This window comes from Ornithorhynchus anatinus, chromosome 10, assembly GCF_004115215.2.
Source record: "Ornithorhynchus anatinus isolate Pmale09 chromosome 10, mOrnAna1.pri.v4, whole genome shotgun sequence".
NCBI lineage: Eukaryota > Metazoa > Chordata > Mammalia > Monotremata > Ornithorhynchidae > Ornithorhynchus > Ornithorhynchus anatinus.
Window position 1 is genome coordinate 52,772,666 of NC_041737.1, and position 16,722 is coordinate 52,789,387.

The 16,722-nt window shown below is 52.5% G+C and overlaps 1 protein-coding gene across 1 annotated transcript; it reads right to left on the reverse strand.

Moving 5' to 3' along the window:
• Nucleotides 1–9,094: 9,094 nt before the first annotated feature.
• CACNG7 (calcium voltage-gated channel auxiliary subunit gamma 7) lies at nucleotides 9,095–16,447 on the reverse strand. Its single transcript, XM_029074313.2, has 6 exons — nucleotides 16,364–16,447; nucleotides 15,208–15,432; nucleotides 14,165–14,251; nucleotides 13,911–14,051; nucleotides 13,480–13,625; nucleotides 9,095–11,197 (listed from the first exon to the last, which is right to left on the reverse strand). The coding sequence occupies exons 2-6, from the start codon at nucleotides 15,401–15,403 to the stop codon at nucleotides 10,940–10,942; spliced, it is 828 nt and encodes a 275-aa protein (XP_028930146.1). The 5' UTR covers nucleotides 15,404–15,432; nucleotides 16,364–16,447; the 3' UTR covers nucleotides 9,095–10,939.
• Between the last annotated feature and the right edge of the window lie 275 nt (nucleotides 16,448–16,722).

Genomic DNA, 16,722 nt, shown 5'->3' on the forward strand with positions numbered 1-16,722 from the left:
GGGGGTCAGCCGCAGAGAAGGGGGCGGGGGAGCTGGGGGAGTGGGTTCCCCCCTTTTGGGGGGGAGAGGAGAAGAGAGGAGGCGAGACTATGGTAGAGGTGCCAAAGGGGCAGGGGAGGGGTCAGAGGTCAGTCATGGTGAGGGGCTGGGAAGGGGGAGAGAAGAGGGGTTAGCAAAGGGGATGGGGGTCCCTCCTATATTCCCCAAATGCTGGTGGACCTCTTCGCTCAGGTTCCCCCAACTCGACCGACCCAACCCCTTCCCCTGTCTCCCCCTGGCCCATCCCCCTTCCCTTTCCCCCCACCGTCATCCTCATCCCCTTTCCCCTTCTCTCTCCCCACCCCCACCCACCCCCCTTTCCCCGGTCTCTCCCCCTCATGTTTCCCCTTCTATAGATTCCCCCCTCCTCCTCCAGTTCATCCTCTTCCCCCGCTTCCTCCCCGACCCTCAGCCCTTACTCCAGGAGGAGTGCAGGTCACCTGGGTTCTCAGCCGGGTGACCTTGTCTCCCTGCCTCAGTTTCCCCTTCTCCCCATTCTCCACTCCCTGGTCCTCTTTCTCGGAGTCGGGGCTGAGGGGGGAGGGAAAGGGAGGGAAAGGGGGCAGGCTGAGGGCTCTGAATATTGAAAGTGGGGGGGGGGGGTCCTTCCATGGCAACGGAGCCTAATTCTACCCTGTCCTCTGTCCTCCCCCTCACTGGCCCCTCCCCAAGCCCTGGGGGAGGGGGATTTGGGCTCAGGCCCCACTCTCATCTTCCTCTGTCAGTGCTCCCTCCCCGCCACCCCCCCAGCCTCCCTCCCCACCTCCTCGATTTTTCCGCTTGATCTCTTGATCTTTTGATTCTCCTCCCCGTTCCTCCCCACCACGGTAATCGGTCTCTTTGGTGGGGGAGGAAGGGGGTCCTGAGGGTCTCCAGAGCTTAGAGGGGGTGTGGGAGGAAATTCTGGAGCCCCGGCCAGCTTCTCCAGTCCCCACCTCCGCCTAATATTAGGGGGGCTGGCCCCCCGACCCCTGGTTCTCTCACCTCTGTCTCCTTTTGAGCGGTCCCTGATTTGGGGGTGTAGAAAGAATAGGGGAGATTCCTGGATGCCTCTCTCCCTCTGTTCTCTCAGGCTCTGGGGGCCGTCAGAGACCCAGACATCCACGCTGGATCCAGGGGGTAAGGAACTGGCAGGGAGAGATGCAGCTGGTCGGTCGCCCCGGAAAAAAAAAAGAGAACGAGGCAACTGGGTTCGTTATGATTTGGTTCCTTATGTCACTGGAATAAACCACAGCACTGGAGAGGAGAGAGGGAAGGAAGGAGGGAGGGAGAGAGGAAGCGGGGGAGAGAGGGGAGGGGAGGGGGAGAAAGGAGGGAGGTGGGGAGGAGGGCGATTTTGGAGGGATGGGGGAGCAGGGGGCGGGGGGGCGATGGAGGAGGGAGGGGGAGGGGAGAGGAAGTCTGGAACTGGGGGATGGGAGTGCTGGGTCTGGATCGGGAAAACGGTGAGGAGGGAGGGAGGGAGGGAAGGAGGGAGGGGGAGCTAGAGCCAGGGCGAGAGGGGGAGCCGGAAGGGGTCCAGTTGGGGGAGACTCAGCGTGGGGTCTTCTGGCCCTTTCTGACTTCGAGTCCTTCGACCCTGAAGCTCTCCCTTACCCCTCCGTCCCTCTACCCAGCTTCCACTCGCGCCCCTTCAGCGCCTCCCTTCCCCCAAGCCGTCCCAGTCTCCTCCCTGCCCCTCTCCCCCAAACCCCAGCCCCCCTAAGTCCACCCGCTTCAACCTCAGCACCCTAGTTCCTTGACGGGCCTCATCATTCACTCCACTCTTGCCTCCCCCCACCCCCCATCCTTGGGGGTCCCCACCCTGCTCCCCCCTCAGCCTTCCAGGCTCACCCAGTGCCCCCCAGTCTCCCCCAGTTTCTCTCCCCACACCCCCTTCTCCCCCCCTCCCATTCCAGCATCTCCGCAGCCACCGCCGCCTCCTCCCGTCGCCATGGCAACCAGCTCTGGGCCCCGCGGAGCAGCCGGGAGAAGAAGAGGCCACAGCCGGAAACACGCCGTGGGTCCTTTAAGAGCGACCCTCGGGTCCCCGCCTCTTCCCCAAATCCAAGTGAACCCCTACTCTGCCCCTTTCAGCCTACAATACTGGAGGAGGGGATAAAGGCCCTCCAAGAATCCCCCTCCCTCCTCCGGCTTCCCCTACCCATCTCTGGGGTTTGCGGGGAGGCGGGCTGGAAAGCAGGGAACCAGGGGAGAAACAGCGTGGCTTCTTGGAAAGAGCAGTGGCCTGGGAGTCAGAGGATCTGGGTCCCGATCCCCGCTCTGCCAATTGCTTGCTGTGTGACCTTGGGGAAGTCACTTAACTTTTCTGTGCCTGAGTCCTCCTGTTCTCCCTCCCACTCAGACTGTGAACCCCAAGCGGGACAGGGACTGGGTCCAACCTAAGTGACTTGTATCTACCCCAGCCCTTAACAGTGTTTGACACACAGTCAGCGCTTAACACATACCCTAAAATGAAGGAAGCGAGCAAACGTGTGAAAGTGTGGGCTAGGGGAGTTGGGAGAGGGGATCAGAAGACTGGGAGACATGGGGGATGGAGGGAGGTTTCTGGAGAAAGTGCAGGTGCAAGAGAAGTGGGAAAGTCGGGGGTTCAGGGAGACATTTCATCAGGGTGGAGGCAGAAGTTTCAGAACTCTGAAGGGGCCAGGTTCACCTTAGAGATTCCAGCCTCTTTTTCCGGACAGTTCTAAGGGTATCTTTGTTTTATTTAAGGGGCGGCAGCATTTCTCTCTCTCTCTCTCTCTCTCTCTCTCACACACACACACACACACAAATACACACAAAAATGCCTTAGTGGTCTCTAACAAGCACAAAAAACTGGACTACTGTTGTCTCCAGTGAGAGCTAATTTTGATTTCCCTGAAAGTCATTTTGGAATATCCCACTCCACCCCCAACATGTTCTAGGTCAGTGATTTCCCCAAATCTTGCTGCAGCCCCACCTTTCTAAAACCAGGCCAGTATCGGAAAGCTATCAGACATCAGTCAATCCATCAGTTGTATTTATTGAGCACTTACTGGGTGTAGAGCACTGTACTGAGGCGCTTGGGAGAGTACAACAAGAATTGGTAGACGCAGTCCCAGCCCACAGCTGTGAAACATTCTCTTACTGTCTGTGTCTCAATTTTCCCCATCTCTTTCTAGGTCTCAGGAGGTTAAGTGTCTCTAGAGCCCTTCCCCTTAAAGAGTTCCAGAGTCTCAGCTCTCCTTCTCTCTAATAGAAATTGGGAAATGTTGGAGAGCGGAAACTATTGTTTCGTCTTTTAAAAATCTTATCGGTGTCATAGCTTAATTTATTTGTAATGTATTTATTGATATCAAGGTATGTTTCCCCCCACACCCCCACCCCAGACTGTAAACTCTTTATGGGCATGGAATACGTCTGTTTATCATCCTACTGTACTTTCCCAAGTGCTTAGTTCAGTGCTTTGCACACAGTAAGCACTCAATAAATAGGATTGAATGAATGAAAATGTCCATGCCCTTCCCATCCAGTCTTCACCAGACAGACTCTTAGGGGTTGATTTCTAGTTGCCATCATCTTCTATGGCATTTATTGATCCCTTAAAGCACCCAATAAAAGAAGAGTGGCTCTTTGTCCAGTTTTATACCAGACTCTCCCTATTTCAACTGACCTATCCCCTGACCTTTACTGGTTTGGCATCCAGTGCCTTAATTCCCGGTATTTATTTTAAATATACAGCATCCCTCTACCTTGCTTCCTGCTGCTTCTGAGCCCCACGGCTCAGAGAAACACCCAGAGTGAGGGTGGTTCACCTGGAAAAAGCATTCTAGAGTTCACAGACTTCCATACAAGGTTCTATTTGATGTGCATATTTTTATTTCCCCCATGCACTTAGATTTATACCCTTATTCACCCCACCCACAGTCCCACAGCACTTTTCTACATAGCCATAATTTATTTCTATTCCTGTCTGTCTCCACCTCTAGACTATAAACTTGTTGCTGGCAGGGAACGTGTCTACCAACTCACTCTGTTCAGTGCTCTGCATCCAATCACTGCTCAATAAATACCATTGATTGATTTCTTGATATATATTTGATTGATATATAATAATGTTGGTATTTGTTAAGCGCTTACTATGTGCAGAGCACTGTTCTAAGCGCTGGGGTAGACCCAGGGGAATCAGGTTGTCCCACGTGGGGCTCACAGTCTTAATCCCCATTTTACAGATGAAGGAACTGAGGCACAGAGAAGTTAAGTGACTTGCCCACAGTCACACAGCTGACAAGTGGCAGAGCTGGGATTTGAACTCATGAGCCCTGACTCCAAAGCCCGTGCTCTTTCCACTGCGCCACGCTGCTTCTCAACCAGTGTTCCATTCTGGTATGTTTGTATTGCTTCCCACTTAATTTTTCTGTGCCTCAGTTACCTCATCTGTAAAATGGGGATTAAGACTGTAAACCCCACGTGCAACAACCCGATTACCTTGTATCTATCCCAGTGCTTAGAAGATTGCTTGGCACACAGTATTCGCTTAACAAATATTATTATTATTATTATTCCCTTTTTAATCTTGCTCTTCCTCAGGCATCTCTCTCAGAATCATTCTCTTCTGCTTCCCCTGTTAAATTTTAAGTTTCTCAAGGGCAGGGATTATGTCTATTAACTCTAGGGTACTCTCCCACGTATTCAGCGCAGTGCTCTGCACAGAGTAAACACTCAAGAAATACAAATGATTGATATTAATGCAACACAGTAGGCATTTAATAAATACCAGTGATTGACTGACAGGGGCTCTTATTTCTGAATCACGAAGTAACTTCCATGGTATTCCCAAGTACTGTCATGGGTGACCACCCTAAATAGAAGTTATTGCCATTATTGTATTTATTAAGTGCTCACTATATGTCAAGCACTGTTCTAAGCCCAGGGATGTAATAATAATAATAACTGGGGCATTTGTTAAGCACTTACTCTGTGCCAGGGGAATTGCAAGCAAATTGGTTTGGACAGAGTTCCTGGCCCACCTGGGACTCACAGAATAAGTAGGAGGGAAAATGGGGATTGAACCCTTGTTCTCTAGTTGAAGAAACTGAGGCACAGAGAAGTTGAGTGACTCACCCCAGGTCACCTGGCAAACAAGTGGCGGGGCCGGTATTACAAGCCGGGTCTTCCGATCCCCCAGGCCCGGGCTTTTTCTGCTAGACCATGCTGAGACCACGCTGCTTCTAAAAAATGTGGTCCCCACCCTTGAGGTGTTTTACATCCAATAAATAAATTACTAGGTTTCGATGAGCAAAACACCAACCCAGTGGAGGGCCATATCAGAAGAAATGCTCTTCCAGTGAAGCTACAAGTAATAACAGTACAGTAACGGTAAAAGTGATAGTAGAAGTAATATCAATATTAGTAGTAATAATGGAAATTAATAGTAATAATAGCACTACAGTAGAAATAGTAGTAAGCACTTAATACAGTGAAGTGTACCCAGTTGATCTTCAATAACTACTTTTATTACTGCTATACTATATAGCATACTGTATATATATACTAACATAGTATAGTACACTATACTATATTACTATAGTATATATAATATATATATAATATAGTATAGTATACTATACAATATTACTACTATGACTACGACTATTCCCACCACTACCCAGCTGCTCTGTCTCTTTCTGCCTCCCTCTATGTCTCAATATCTTTCCTACACACATACTCTCTCTCGCCCTCTCTCTCTCTCTGTCTTCTCTCTTCCTCTTCCAAGTAACTTGACAGGGCACACAAACCATTTTGCTCTCCCCTTGATCCAGCCAGAGTTCTAGCCCACATAGTGACTATTTCATCCAACATTAATATTTACTAGAATCCCTTTCCTCTACCTGACCTCGCCACGGATCTCTCGCCCACATCCTGCCTCTGGCCTGGAACACCTTCCCTCTTCATATCTGACAGTCAATTACTCTCCCACGCTTCAAAGCCTTATTAAAGGCCCACCTCTTCCAAGAAGCCTTCCCTGACTAAGCCCTCCTTTCCTCTTCTCCCACTACCTTCTGTGTTGCCCTGATTTACTCCCTTTATTCATTCCCCCCCACCCAGCCCCTCTGCACTTTTCTGTAATTTTATTTATTTATATTAATGCCTGTCTCCCCCTCTAGACTGAAACCTTGTTGTGGGCAGAGAACGTGTCTGTTATATTGTTATGTTGTACTTTCCCAAGCGCTTAGGACAGTGCTTTGCCCACAGTAAGCACTCAATAAATACGATTGACTGACTGACTGACCTGGGAGTTGCAGAGAGGCTCTCTTTTCCATAAATTCGTCAAGACATGATTGCAAAAATAAAAAGAAACAAATGTCAACTCAAATTCAGAGCAAAATATTTCTCAAACAATTTCATATTAATGATTGCTTTCTCTCCATGTCAGTGGTGGGGAAACGTTGCCAGCAGGGAACATGTCTACCAACTCTGCTGTACTCTCCCAAGCACTCAGTACAGTGCTTTGCACACAGTAAGCATTCACTATATAAGCAACTGTACTTATTGAGCACTTACCGTGTGCAGAGCACTGTACTGAAAGCGTGGGAGGGTATAATATAACAATATAAGAGACATATTCCTTGCCCACAGTAAGCTTACAGTCTGGAGGTCTACAGTCTACAGTCAATGAATACCATTGATTGATCGATTGATTGACTGTGGGCAGGGAATAGTTCTACCAACTCTGTTGAATTGCACTTTTCCAAGTGCTTAGTACAGTGCTGTGCACAGGCTAAGTGCTTAATAAATGCCATTGATTGATTGATGGATTGAGTAAGCAACTTGTCCACGATCTCTAGAACCCAGCCATTATCCTCACACCCAGCAGCGTCCCTTCAGAAGGGTGTAGAGTGTACCGCGTCATGTAGGCGCTTAATGCATGTTACTACTGCTATTACTTCTAGGTGGCCACTGATGGCATTTGAGAATTCTGGACAAGGAGGGACACATCCTCCCAGCCCTACAGGACTTATGTCCATATCGGTAATTTATGTATTTATATTAATATCTACCTTCCCCTCTAGACGGTAAGCTTGTTGTGGGCAGAGAATGTGTCTAATTATTGTTATATTGTACTCTCTCGAGCGCTTAGTCCAGTGCTCTGCACACAGTAAGCTCTCAACAAATACGATTGAACGAATGAATGCATGAACATGAAATCACGCATGTCACACTCGGCTCACAGCGTAATATGATGATGTCTGATATTTTGTTGTCTGTCTCCCTCTCTTGACTGTAAGCTTCCTGTGGGCAGGGAATGTGTCTACCAACTCTGTTGTATTGTAATAATTATAATAATCACTGTGCTATTTGTTAAGAGGTTACTATGTGCCAGGTACTATACTAAGCCCTGAGATGGATACAAGTTAATTGGTTCGGACAGAATCTCTGTCCTACATGGGGCTCACAGTCTTAAACCCCATTCTACAGATGAGGTAACTGAGGCCCAGAGAAGTGAAGTGACTTGCCTAAGGCCATGCAGCAGACAAGTGGCAGAGCCGGGATCAGACCCAGGACCTTCTGACTCCCAGGCCTGTGTGCTATCTTCTAGGTCATGCTGCTTCTCCAGCATTTAGTATGGAGCTTTGCACACAGTGAGTGCTCAGTAAATACCATTGATTGATGGTCAACTGATGTCACAAGTATCATTTTGCAGAAGTTTGCCAATGTCACACAATCCTAAAGTATTTCTTCAGGAAACACCTAGTCCTCCAATTTGTTCTTGGGGCAGGGAACTTGTGTCTTGGTGAGTTTATACTCTCCCAAGTGCCTAGTACAGTGGTAGACATTCTGGAGGTGCTCAGTAAATGCCACTGATTAAGCGATAGATGTTTATCCAAAAGTCGTCGCTAAATCTCTACAAAAAGACCAGTTAAAAATGGAAGGAACTGTTTCTGAGAAAGCCCTCCTCCAGGGTTGACTTTCCTTGTAATCTGTGACTTGGAATATAATTATCTGATTCTATTCTTTGCTTTAAAGTTCGGATTTAAAATTTTATAGCAACAGCCAGAAATTGACCCTTTAGTATTCACTGAAATATACTTGAATCATTAACAATAATGCCTGTCCACCTACTCGATCACACCCAGAGGCAGGGGCAGAAAAGTCAGAGAGACAAAGGCGTAGAGAGGAGAGACAGGAAGAGTCAGAGCTCAAGAAAGTAAAATAGAGGAGTCTGTGATTTTGCTGGGTGAAAACGAGGGAGTGAGCAGACAGGTGGGTGGGAGGAGAGTGGGAGAAAGCGGGTGGGAAACATGACTTACGTTCTTTTTGTAACGTTAATATTTTGTGAGTTCCTGCTGGAATATTCAAAATCTGCCTCATCGGAAAAGAATTTGGTATAACAGAACCAAAAGAAAAGAGTATCCGGGAAATAATTCTGAGGCACCCTTGGTCCTAAGGCTAAATGATAACAATAATAATTGTATTTATTAAGTGTATATTATATCCCAAGCACTGTAGTAAGCGCCGAGGTAAATAAAAGAGAATCACATCATACACAGTCCCTGTCCCTCGTGGGGCTCAGAATCTGAAAGGGAAGGAATAAGGGCATCTTATCCCCATTTTACAGATGAGGAAAATTGAGGCCCGGAGAAGTTATGTGACTTGACCAAGGCCACGCATCAGACATTGGGAATCACCATTCCTGAGGACGTTCAGTTCTCCCATTAGGCTTGTTGTCACTAGACAACGTGACTGTAAAATGGAGATTAAATACCTGTTCTCCCTCCCCCTTAGACTGAGAGCTCCGCTGAACTGACTGTATTATATCTATCCCAGTGCTCGGCACAGTGCTTGGTATATAGTAAGCCCTTAACAAGTACCACGATTATTATTACAAATAGAACCTTTCCTCCATCTCCATCCCTCAGACACCAAGATGGCAGCTTCTGACTCTGCCCTTCTTCCTCTCCCCTCGGAAGCCCAAACCACTTGCCCTCCTTCTTGTCCACCCCCCGCCCCAAGAGTCCCCTTTCCTCCAGCAGTATTCATTTATTCGGTCGTATTTATTGAGCGCTTACTGTGTGCAAAGCACTGTGGACGCTTGTTTGAAATAAAGTTTATTGAAGTTTCTGTCAGTATTTACATATGATACACAGTAGATAACAGAGTCCAGATCCCCCTCCCCCCAGCCCCCTCCCCCCAGCTTATTAAAAACCGATGCTTAATAATGCAATTACTGCTGCTGCCCCTGCTCCATCCCAACCCACCCCCCACCCCTCCCCAGGCCTAAGATGCGAACTAAAAGCCCTAACTCTCCCCTTTCCCCGGCCAACTGCCATAGTCCGTCCCGCTCCCCCGACTTTCCCTCCCCAGCCTCCGACTGAGGTCGGCAGGGTTTGGGGGAGAGGGGCGACGTCGGGGAGAGCTGGTTTGGTTATGGGATGTCAGTGCCAGGGTCAAGGGGCAGAGAGGAGGGGAACTGCTGTTAGACCTATCCCAGGTGGTTTTCGAAAAGAGGCCGGAGTGGGGAAGGGGGCGTGGGGGGCACCCCTCTTCCTCTTCTCTTTCCCCCACCTGGGGTTGGCAAATGGAAGACTTCAAGGATTTGGGGGGGTCTGGACCCCCGCTACCAACCCCCAACCCGGGAGGGCAGGGGGAACGCACAGCTATACCAAGAGAACCCAGGCATCTTGCCCCCAATCCCTGCTCCCCCAGAGTCACAGGAGCCCTAGCCCCCCTCAACTCCAGATCCAGGGACCCCACTATCTGCAAACCCCGCCTACCCCACCCCTGCCCCATCTCTCCACCACCCACAAGCACCTATCTCCCTCCCAGACGTGACTCCGCCAGGAGGCCAGAGGGCAGGGAGATAGAGGCAGAGAAACAGAAACTGAGGTGAAGAGAGACAAAAGAGTCCCAGACGGAACATAAGAAATGAACACTCAAAGGGAAGGAAGAGAAAATAGAACAATAGCAAGATAGGCGGTGATCAGGCAGAAGCTGGCAGACAGACATCAGCCCCAGAGAGAAACTGAAACAGAGAGAGAGAGAGAGAGGGAGAGGGAGGGAGGAAGAGAGAAAATGCCAGTCAGGGAGAGAAAAAGACAAGAAATCCAGGAAAAAGACAGACATAGAGAGGGCAGAGACAAGAAACACACACAGAATGAGAGAGACAGAAATAGAGAGAAATGAGGGAGGAGGGAAGTATAGGAGAGAGGTAAAAGCAGAGATGTCCCCCCAACCCACTTCATCCTTCGTGCCTTGGCCCTGTCTCCCCTGCCACCCAAAATGGTGATCAGGTCACTTTCTCTCTGAGGTCCCAATATGGCAGAGGGTGCAGGTCCCGTCACAGGGGCTGATGGGGAAAGCAAGACTTTTAAGGAGATAGTATGGTGATAAGAAGGGGCTGGGGGGGATTCTGTGTGAGGTGGAAGGAAAGTAGGATGTAGTGGCACATGCTCAAAGCTGGAAACATGGAAGGGAGACCGAATGGTCACCAGATCCACAGTCTGGGGAAACTAAGTCCCCAGATAATCGCTGACAAGACAGGAGCGGACTCCAAAAGTGGCCTCCCAACCACTACCGGCCTGGCCACCAGTGGAACCCAAGGAAGACTGAGGTCCGAATGGCCGCCAAGCCAACTCCGGAGAAATCTATGAGAGGAAGAGCTGCCCACAAAATGGCCACCTGGTCACATTCTGTAGGGGACCCAAGATGGCAAAAATATTTTCTCTGAGAAAGGTGAGAAACAGAGAGAGAGAAAAAGAGAGACAGAGACAGAGAGAGGGAGAGCCAGAGAGAGACAGAGAGAAAGGGAGCCGTAGGGGGAAAGAACAGGCCCCAAATCCAGAGGTTATGGTGATGGATGGGGGAGCTGACTTTCAAGGAGTGAAGAGAACTATGAGGGAAGAAGAGGGATAAGTCTCGGGGTGTCCTCGTGAGGGGCCTAGCAGGGGGAGGTGGAGATGTGGATGTGGTCAGGATACTTGATGGCCGGTGGGTAGTTCTGGGTCATCTGGATGGAGACGTCGGAGGATATGTCCGAGGGGCTGCGGCCGCGGTGCCAGGCCTCGGGCTGCAGGAACTGGCCAGAGTAGTCAGAACAATCGCTGAGGCGGGGCCGGTAGAAGGCCGGGTGCGGCCGGTACATCTCTTCCTCAGCGTAGCGCTTCGTGAACAGGTACACTGACATCACTCCGGCGCCCTGCGGGAAGGAGAGGAGGTGACAAGGCCGGAGGGGGCAACCGGCAGGAAGGGATTGAGAGGAGACAATCAATCGATCATAACTGTGGTATTTGTTAAATGCTTACTATGTATCGAGCACCGTCCTAAGCACTGGGGTAGGTATAAGATAATCAGGTCCCATGTGGGGCTCACAGTATAAGGAAGAAGAACAACAGGATGGCCTAGTGGAAAGAACACACTGGGGCTTGAGAGCCAGGGGCCCTGAATTCTAATCCCAGCTCTGCCACTGGTCTGTTGTGTGACCTTGAGCAAGTCACTTAGCTTCTCTGTGCCTCTGTCCCTTCCTCTGTAAAATGGGGATTAAGACTGTGAGCCCCACGTGGGACAACCTGATGACCTTGTATCCACCTCAGTGCTTAGAACAGTGCTTGGCACATAGTAAGTGCTTAACAAGTACCATAATTATCATCATTATCATCATCATCATTGGTATTTATGAGTGCTTACTACGCAGTTGGGAGAGTACAGTAGGACAGAGTTGGCAGACATATTCCCTGTCGACAACAAGGTCACAGTCTGGGGGAATCCTTCCTCGTTACTCACTGTTGCTGTTCAGTCTTCTCCACTGGGACCAGAAGGGGAACAAAGCCCCCAGGAACAGATCCTGGCAGAAGCCCCCCACCTCCACGGATGAGGCTCCGAAGACCACATGGCCCCCTCCCACTCCCCGGAGGGGTCACCTCAGCCCCACCCATCTGCAAGTGTGAAGGCTGGTAGCATCGAGCAGCCTGGGGAGGGATTTAGAAGGCCGAGACCTGCCTCTTTCTGGACTGGGGAGGAGGGGGAAGGTTAAGGTGTAAAAGCCGGTCATTTTTAGGTCTTCTTCTAAGACCCCTGTGGACAGTGTGGACAATACCACTCACTTGTATTCCCCCAACTGCTTAGAACAGTGCTCTACACATAGGAAGCACTCAATAAATACCACTGATTGAGGGACTGTCTTCAATTTTTATACTTACTAAAATCTTTCTCTAAGCCTAGCACAGTGCTTTGCACAAAATAAGTGTTCAATAAATAATACTGATTCTCCCCTTCTAGACTGTAAGCTTGTTGTGGGCAGGGAAAGTGTCTGTTTATTGTGATATTGCACTCGCCCAAGTGCTTAGTACAGTGCTCTGCACACAGTAAGCACTCAATAAATACAATTTGCTGAATGACTACTACTACTACTATTACTACTACTACTACTACCAGTAGGGTCCTGAGCATAGGAAGACTCCAGTCCTCCCTAATAAGCATATTAACAATTATGGTGCTTGTTAAGCTCTTACTATGTGCCATGCACTGTTCTAAGAGTTGGGGTAGATACAAGTTAGTCAGTTTGGACTCAGTCTCTGCCCAACATGGGACTCACAGTCTTAATCCCCATTTTACAGACAAGGTAACTGAGGCACAGAGAGGTGAAGTGACTTACCCAAGGTCTCACAACAGACATGTGGTGAAAACCTGAGTCTTCATACCCCCCATTAAAAAATCTCCCTTGAGGACTGCTCCAGGGGCTACTGATCAGAGGAAGGAAGTGTTGCTGGCCCTTGGCCCTTTTGGCGCTCACCCTGAGGCTACCGCTCTGACCTGCCACAGCTCCTGCTCCCGGTCAGGGGTCAGAGAGGTCTGAGGCAGATCAACCTGACTCCCTCAATAACTCTCCTCCTCAGGGAGTCTGCCCCCTCCTCTCCGGGCTCCTTCAGGGGCTGCTCTGTCCCTTATTTGGTGAGAAGCAGGGGCATGGCCAGGAAGAAACAGTACAGGCCTGGGAGTCAAAGAATCTGGGTTTTAATCCCGATCAGCCACTTGCCTGCTGGGTGACCTTGGGCAAATCACTTCACTACTCTGAACCTCACTTTCCTCATCTGAAAAATGGGCATAAGATACCCATAAATCATAAATCACTTAACTTCTCTGTGCCTCAGTTACCTCATCTATAAAATGGGGATTAAGACTGTGAGGACTATGTGGGACAGGGACTGGGTCTGACCTGTATGTACCCCAGCGCCCAGAACAGTGCTTGGCACATAGTAAGGGCTTAACAAATACCACAGTTATTATTATTATTATTATTGTTACCCGTTCTCCCTCCCAGTTAGACTATGAACACCATGTCGGGAGGGGAAAACCCTTCCCGATTATTTTTTATCTAGCCCTGAGCTTGTTAAAGCTCTTAACTCACGGGAAGCACCTGACCAATACCATTCTGACGTCAGACCCTCCCCACCCCAACTTCTCACAACCCCTCCTCCTCACCTCTTTGAGAAGGAACGAGGAGGCCGCAAAGGCAAAGGACCAACCGTAGCGATAGTGGAAATACTGCTCAGAGCTGCTGGGCCGGTTCATGACCTCGTCGTTGATGCTAGAGATGTAGAGCACCAGGCCAACAACCAGAGAGAGACCTGGGGGACCCAAAGGATTGGATGGAGGGACCGGGGAGGCGCTCGGACCCAGGGGGCATGGGGATCCTCAACCATCTGGCCCAAAGGAGAGGTGACTGTGAGCTAGGCACAAGGGCAACCCTCCTCGGGGAGAAAGAGGAACAGGGGGAGGGGCTCTGGGTTGGATTCTTCCCTTGTGCTCCATGACACTCTGTCCAGAGTCCACAGAACTTCCCCCCCACTCCCTCTATGGCTCCCTCTGGCCCTCCCTGCCGCTTCCCCCCATCTACCAGGCAAGACCCTCACCCGAGAGGATGAAGAAGATGCCGGAGACGAAGGCCAGGATGGTCCTCTGAGGGCGGATGTGACCTATGTTGCTGATGACGAAGGCCGTAAAGACGAGGAAGAGGCTGACCATGGGGAAGGGGGTGGCGGTCCGCACCGTCTCTGGTGAGGGGAAAGGGGGCGACGGGTCAAGGGTCTCCCTCAGGAGACCCCCTCTTCCCTCTTCCCCCATAGCTCACCCCGCCCCCTCCTCCAGGCTCCACCCCCGGCCTCACTCAGAATGTTCTCCGTATTCTCTGTCACCAAGTTGATCTCGGGCTCCAGGAAATACTCGGAGGCGACACAGCGGCCTTTCTCCCGGCCTGGGGGTAAGGAGAAGGGTCGGGGTCAGTCCAGGAGCTTTGCCGGGGCCTAGAGGTCTTCCCTGACTTAAGCCCCCCTTTCCTCTTCTCCCTCTCCCTTCTGTGTCACCCTGACTTGCTCCCTTCATTCATCCCCCCTACCAGTCCTTCATCCCCCCCTACCAGTCCCAGGGCACTTATATCCATCTCTATAATTTATTTATTTATATCAAGGTCCGTCTCCCCCTCTAGATTGTAAGCGCCTTGTGAGCAGGAAATGTGCCTGTTATAAAGCTATACTGTATTCTCCCAAGTGCTCAATAAATACAATTAAATGAATGAATGAATGAACAAATACGATTGATTGATGAGGGTCAGGGGTCAGGGGTGGGGTTCGGGGCAAAAGGGGGTGGGGGCTGGGTGGAGGGGGGGGAAATCCAGAGTTTAGGGGGAGGGGGTCAGGCACCGAATGGTGGGGTCGGGGTGAAGGGGGAGGGGATGGGGTGGAAGAGGCGGGGTCGTAGCCAGGTACAGAGGGAGGAGCTGGAGTCAAGGGGGCAGGGTCGGGGAAGAAGGGCAGAAATGGGGGCGGAGGGGGAGGGGCCGAAGTGGAGGAGGAGGGGGCAGAGTGAAGGGGGCGGGGGCAGAACATTCATTCAATCGTATTTATGAAGGGCTTACTGTGTGCGGAGCACTGTACTAAGCGCTGATATACAGTACAGCAATAATGAGTGCCAATCCCCGTCCACGACGTTGTGAGCCTGCGGTCTGCCCCCAGAGAGGGGGAGCGGGCGACTGGGGCCTTGAGGTCGGCCGGGAGTGGACGAAGTAGGGTTTGGGGGCCTCCGGCCTCGAGTAGCCACGGCCTGAGAGGCGGGAGGCCGGGGGCAATGGGGTTGACCGAAGGGAGAAGAAGGAAGAGGAGCAGGCCGCGGAGGGGAGAGGAGCCGGGACGCCGGGACGCCGGGGGCCCGTACCTGCGAAGAAGCAGACCCGCCAGAGCCCGGCGTGCAAGGCCATCTTGACTTCGGTGGTCTGGTTCTGGGGCAGGACGGTGCCCTCCTCCATGTAGAGCCAGTAGTCCGTGCTGACGGCGATGCCCACCAGGAGCAGCCCGCAGGCCCCGAACACGCTGCTCAGCAGGGTCAGCGCCCGGCTGCTGCAGTTACTCATTCTGGGCGGCGGGGGACGCCCTGCGGGACCTGGGGGAGGGGGACGGACAGAGGGGCAGAGAACCCAGGACCCCCGGACCCGGACCCCGGACCCCCGGCCCTCGCCCTCCCCCCTGTCCCGGACGGGCACTGTGGACAACCCGAATCGCTTGCATCCACCCCGGCGCTTAGGACGGCGCCTAGCACATAGTAGGCGCTCAACAAATACCAGATTTATAATAATAATCGTTATGATTATCCCGCGGTCCCCTTGGCCCGGGACCCCCATTTGGGCCCGGTCCCTGGCCCCGTCATTCCCTCCTCCGTCCCCCTCTGCAAAGACCTCGACGCCCTCCCCCACACCCCCAGCCTTCTCCCGGGACCCAGGAATCCCCGGCCTCCCATCACCGCTCCGGAGCCGAGGATTCGGGCCCCCCCCAACACCGTCCCCCGCGAGACCCCGTGTCCGGTCATCAGCTCCTCCTCCTCCTCCGGGCTTCCCTCCGTCCTCCGGCGGTGACATCCTCGTCCTCTCCTCCACACACCCCCCCGAAAAGTCCCCAGCGGGCCCGGGCCTCCAGCCCAACCTCCCCACCGCCCCGGCCTCCAGGATCCTGGACCAAGGCATCCCGGCCTTCCCCTTCCCCCCTCCCCTCCTCAGAATCTCCTTCCCTCTCACAGCCCCGCCCCCTTCTCCCAGGACCCCAGCGTCCCCGCATCCAAGCCCCCCGGGATCCCGGCCCCGACAAGCCTCCCACTTTCTCCCGGCCATCCATCCATCCATCCATCCATCCATCCATCCATCCATCCATCCATCCATCCACCCATCCATCCATCCCGGCCATCCCGGCCATCCATCCATCCTGGCCATCCATCCATCCCTCCCGGCGATCCCGGCCATCCATTCATCCATCCGTCCGTCCGTCCGTCCGTCCGTCCGTCCGTCCGTCCGTCCCTCCCGGCGGCCCCGGCCGCGGCTCACCTTGCTCAGCGCTGGGTGGGCGCTCCGGACTCCGGGCTCCGCAGCCGCATGTCCGGCCTGTCGGCCCCCCCGGCCCCCCTCGGCCCCCCCGGCCCCCCTCCCGGCCCCGGGCCTCGCCGCCCCCTCCCCTCCCGGGGTGTCCCGAGCCCCCGATGCCCGCGTCCCCGGTCCCCCTCGGTCCCCCCGCCGCGGTCCGGGCCTCACTCGGCGGACGGAGAAGAGAGCAGCCCCGGCCCCGCGCTCATTGGCTGAGCCGGGATGGGGTGGGGGGGGAGAGGGAGGGAGGGAGGAGGGAGCAAATGGTTGGGGCGGGGGAGGGGGGAGGGGGCTGGGAAAGAGGGAGGGAGAGGGGGATGGGA

Coding starts and splice junctions, on each gene's coding strand:
- CACNG7 (XM_029074313.2), bottom strand. CDS start 15,403: ATGAGTAACTGCAGCAGCCGGGCGCTGACCCTGCTGAGCAGCGTGTTC. Junction 14,252..15,207: donor GCGGGTCTGCTTCTTCGCAG/GTACGGGCCCCC, acceptor CCTTACCCCCAG/GCCGGGAGAAAGGCCGCTGT. Junction 13,626..13,910: donor CATCTTCTTCATCCTCTCGG/GTGAGGGTCTTG, acceptor TGGGTCCCCCAG/GTCTCTCTCTGGTTGTTGGC.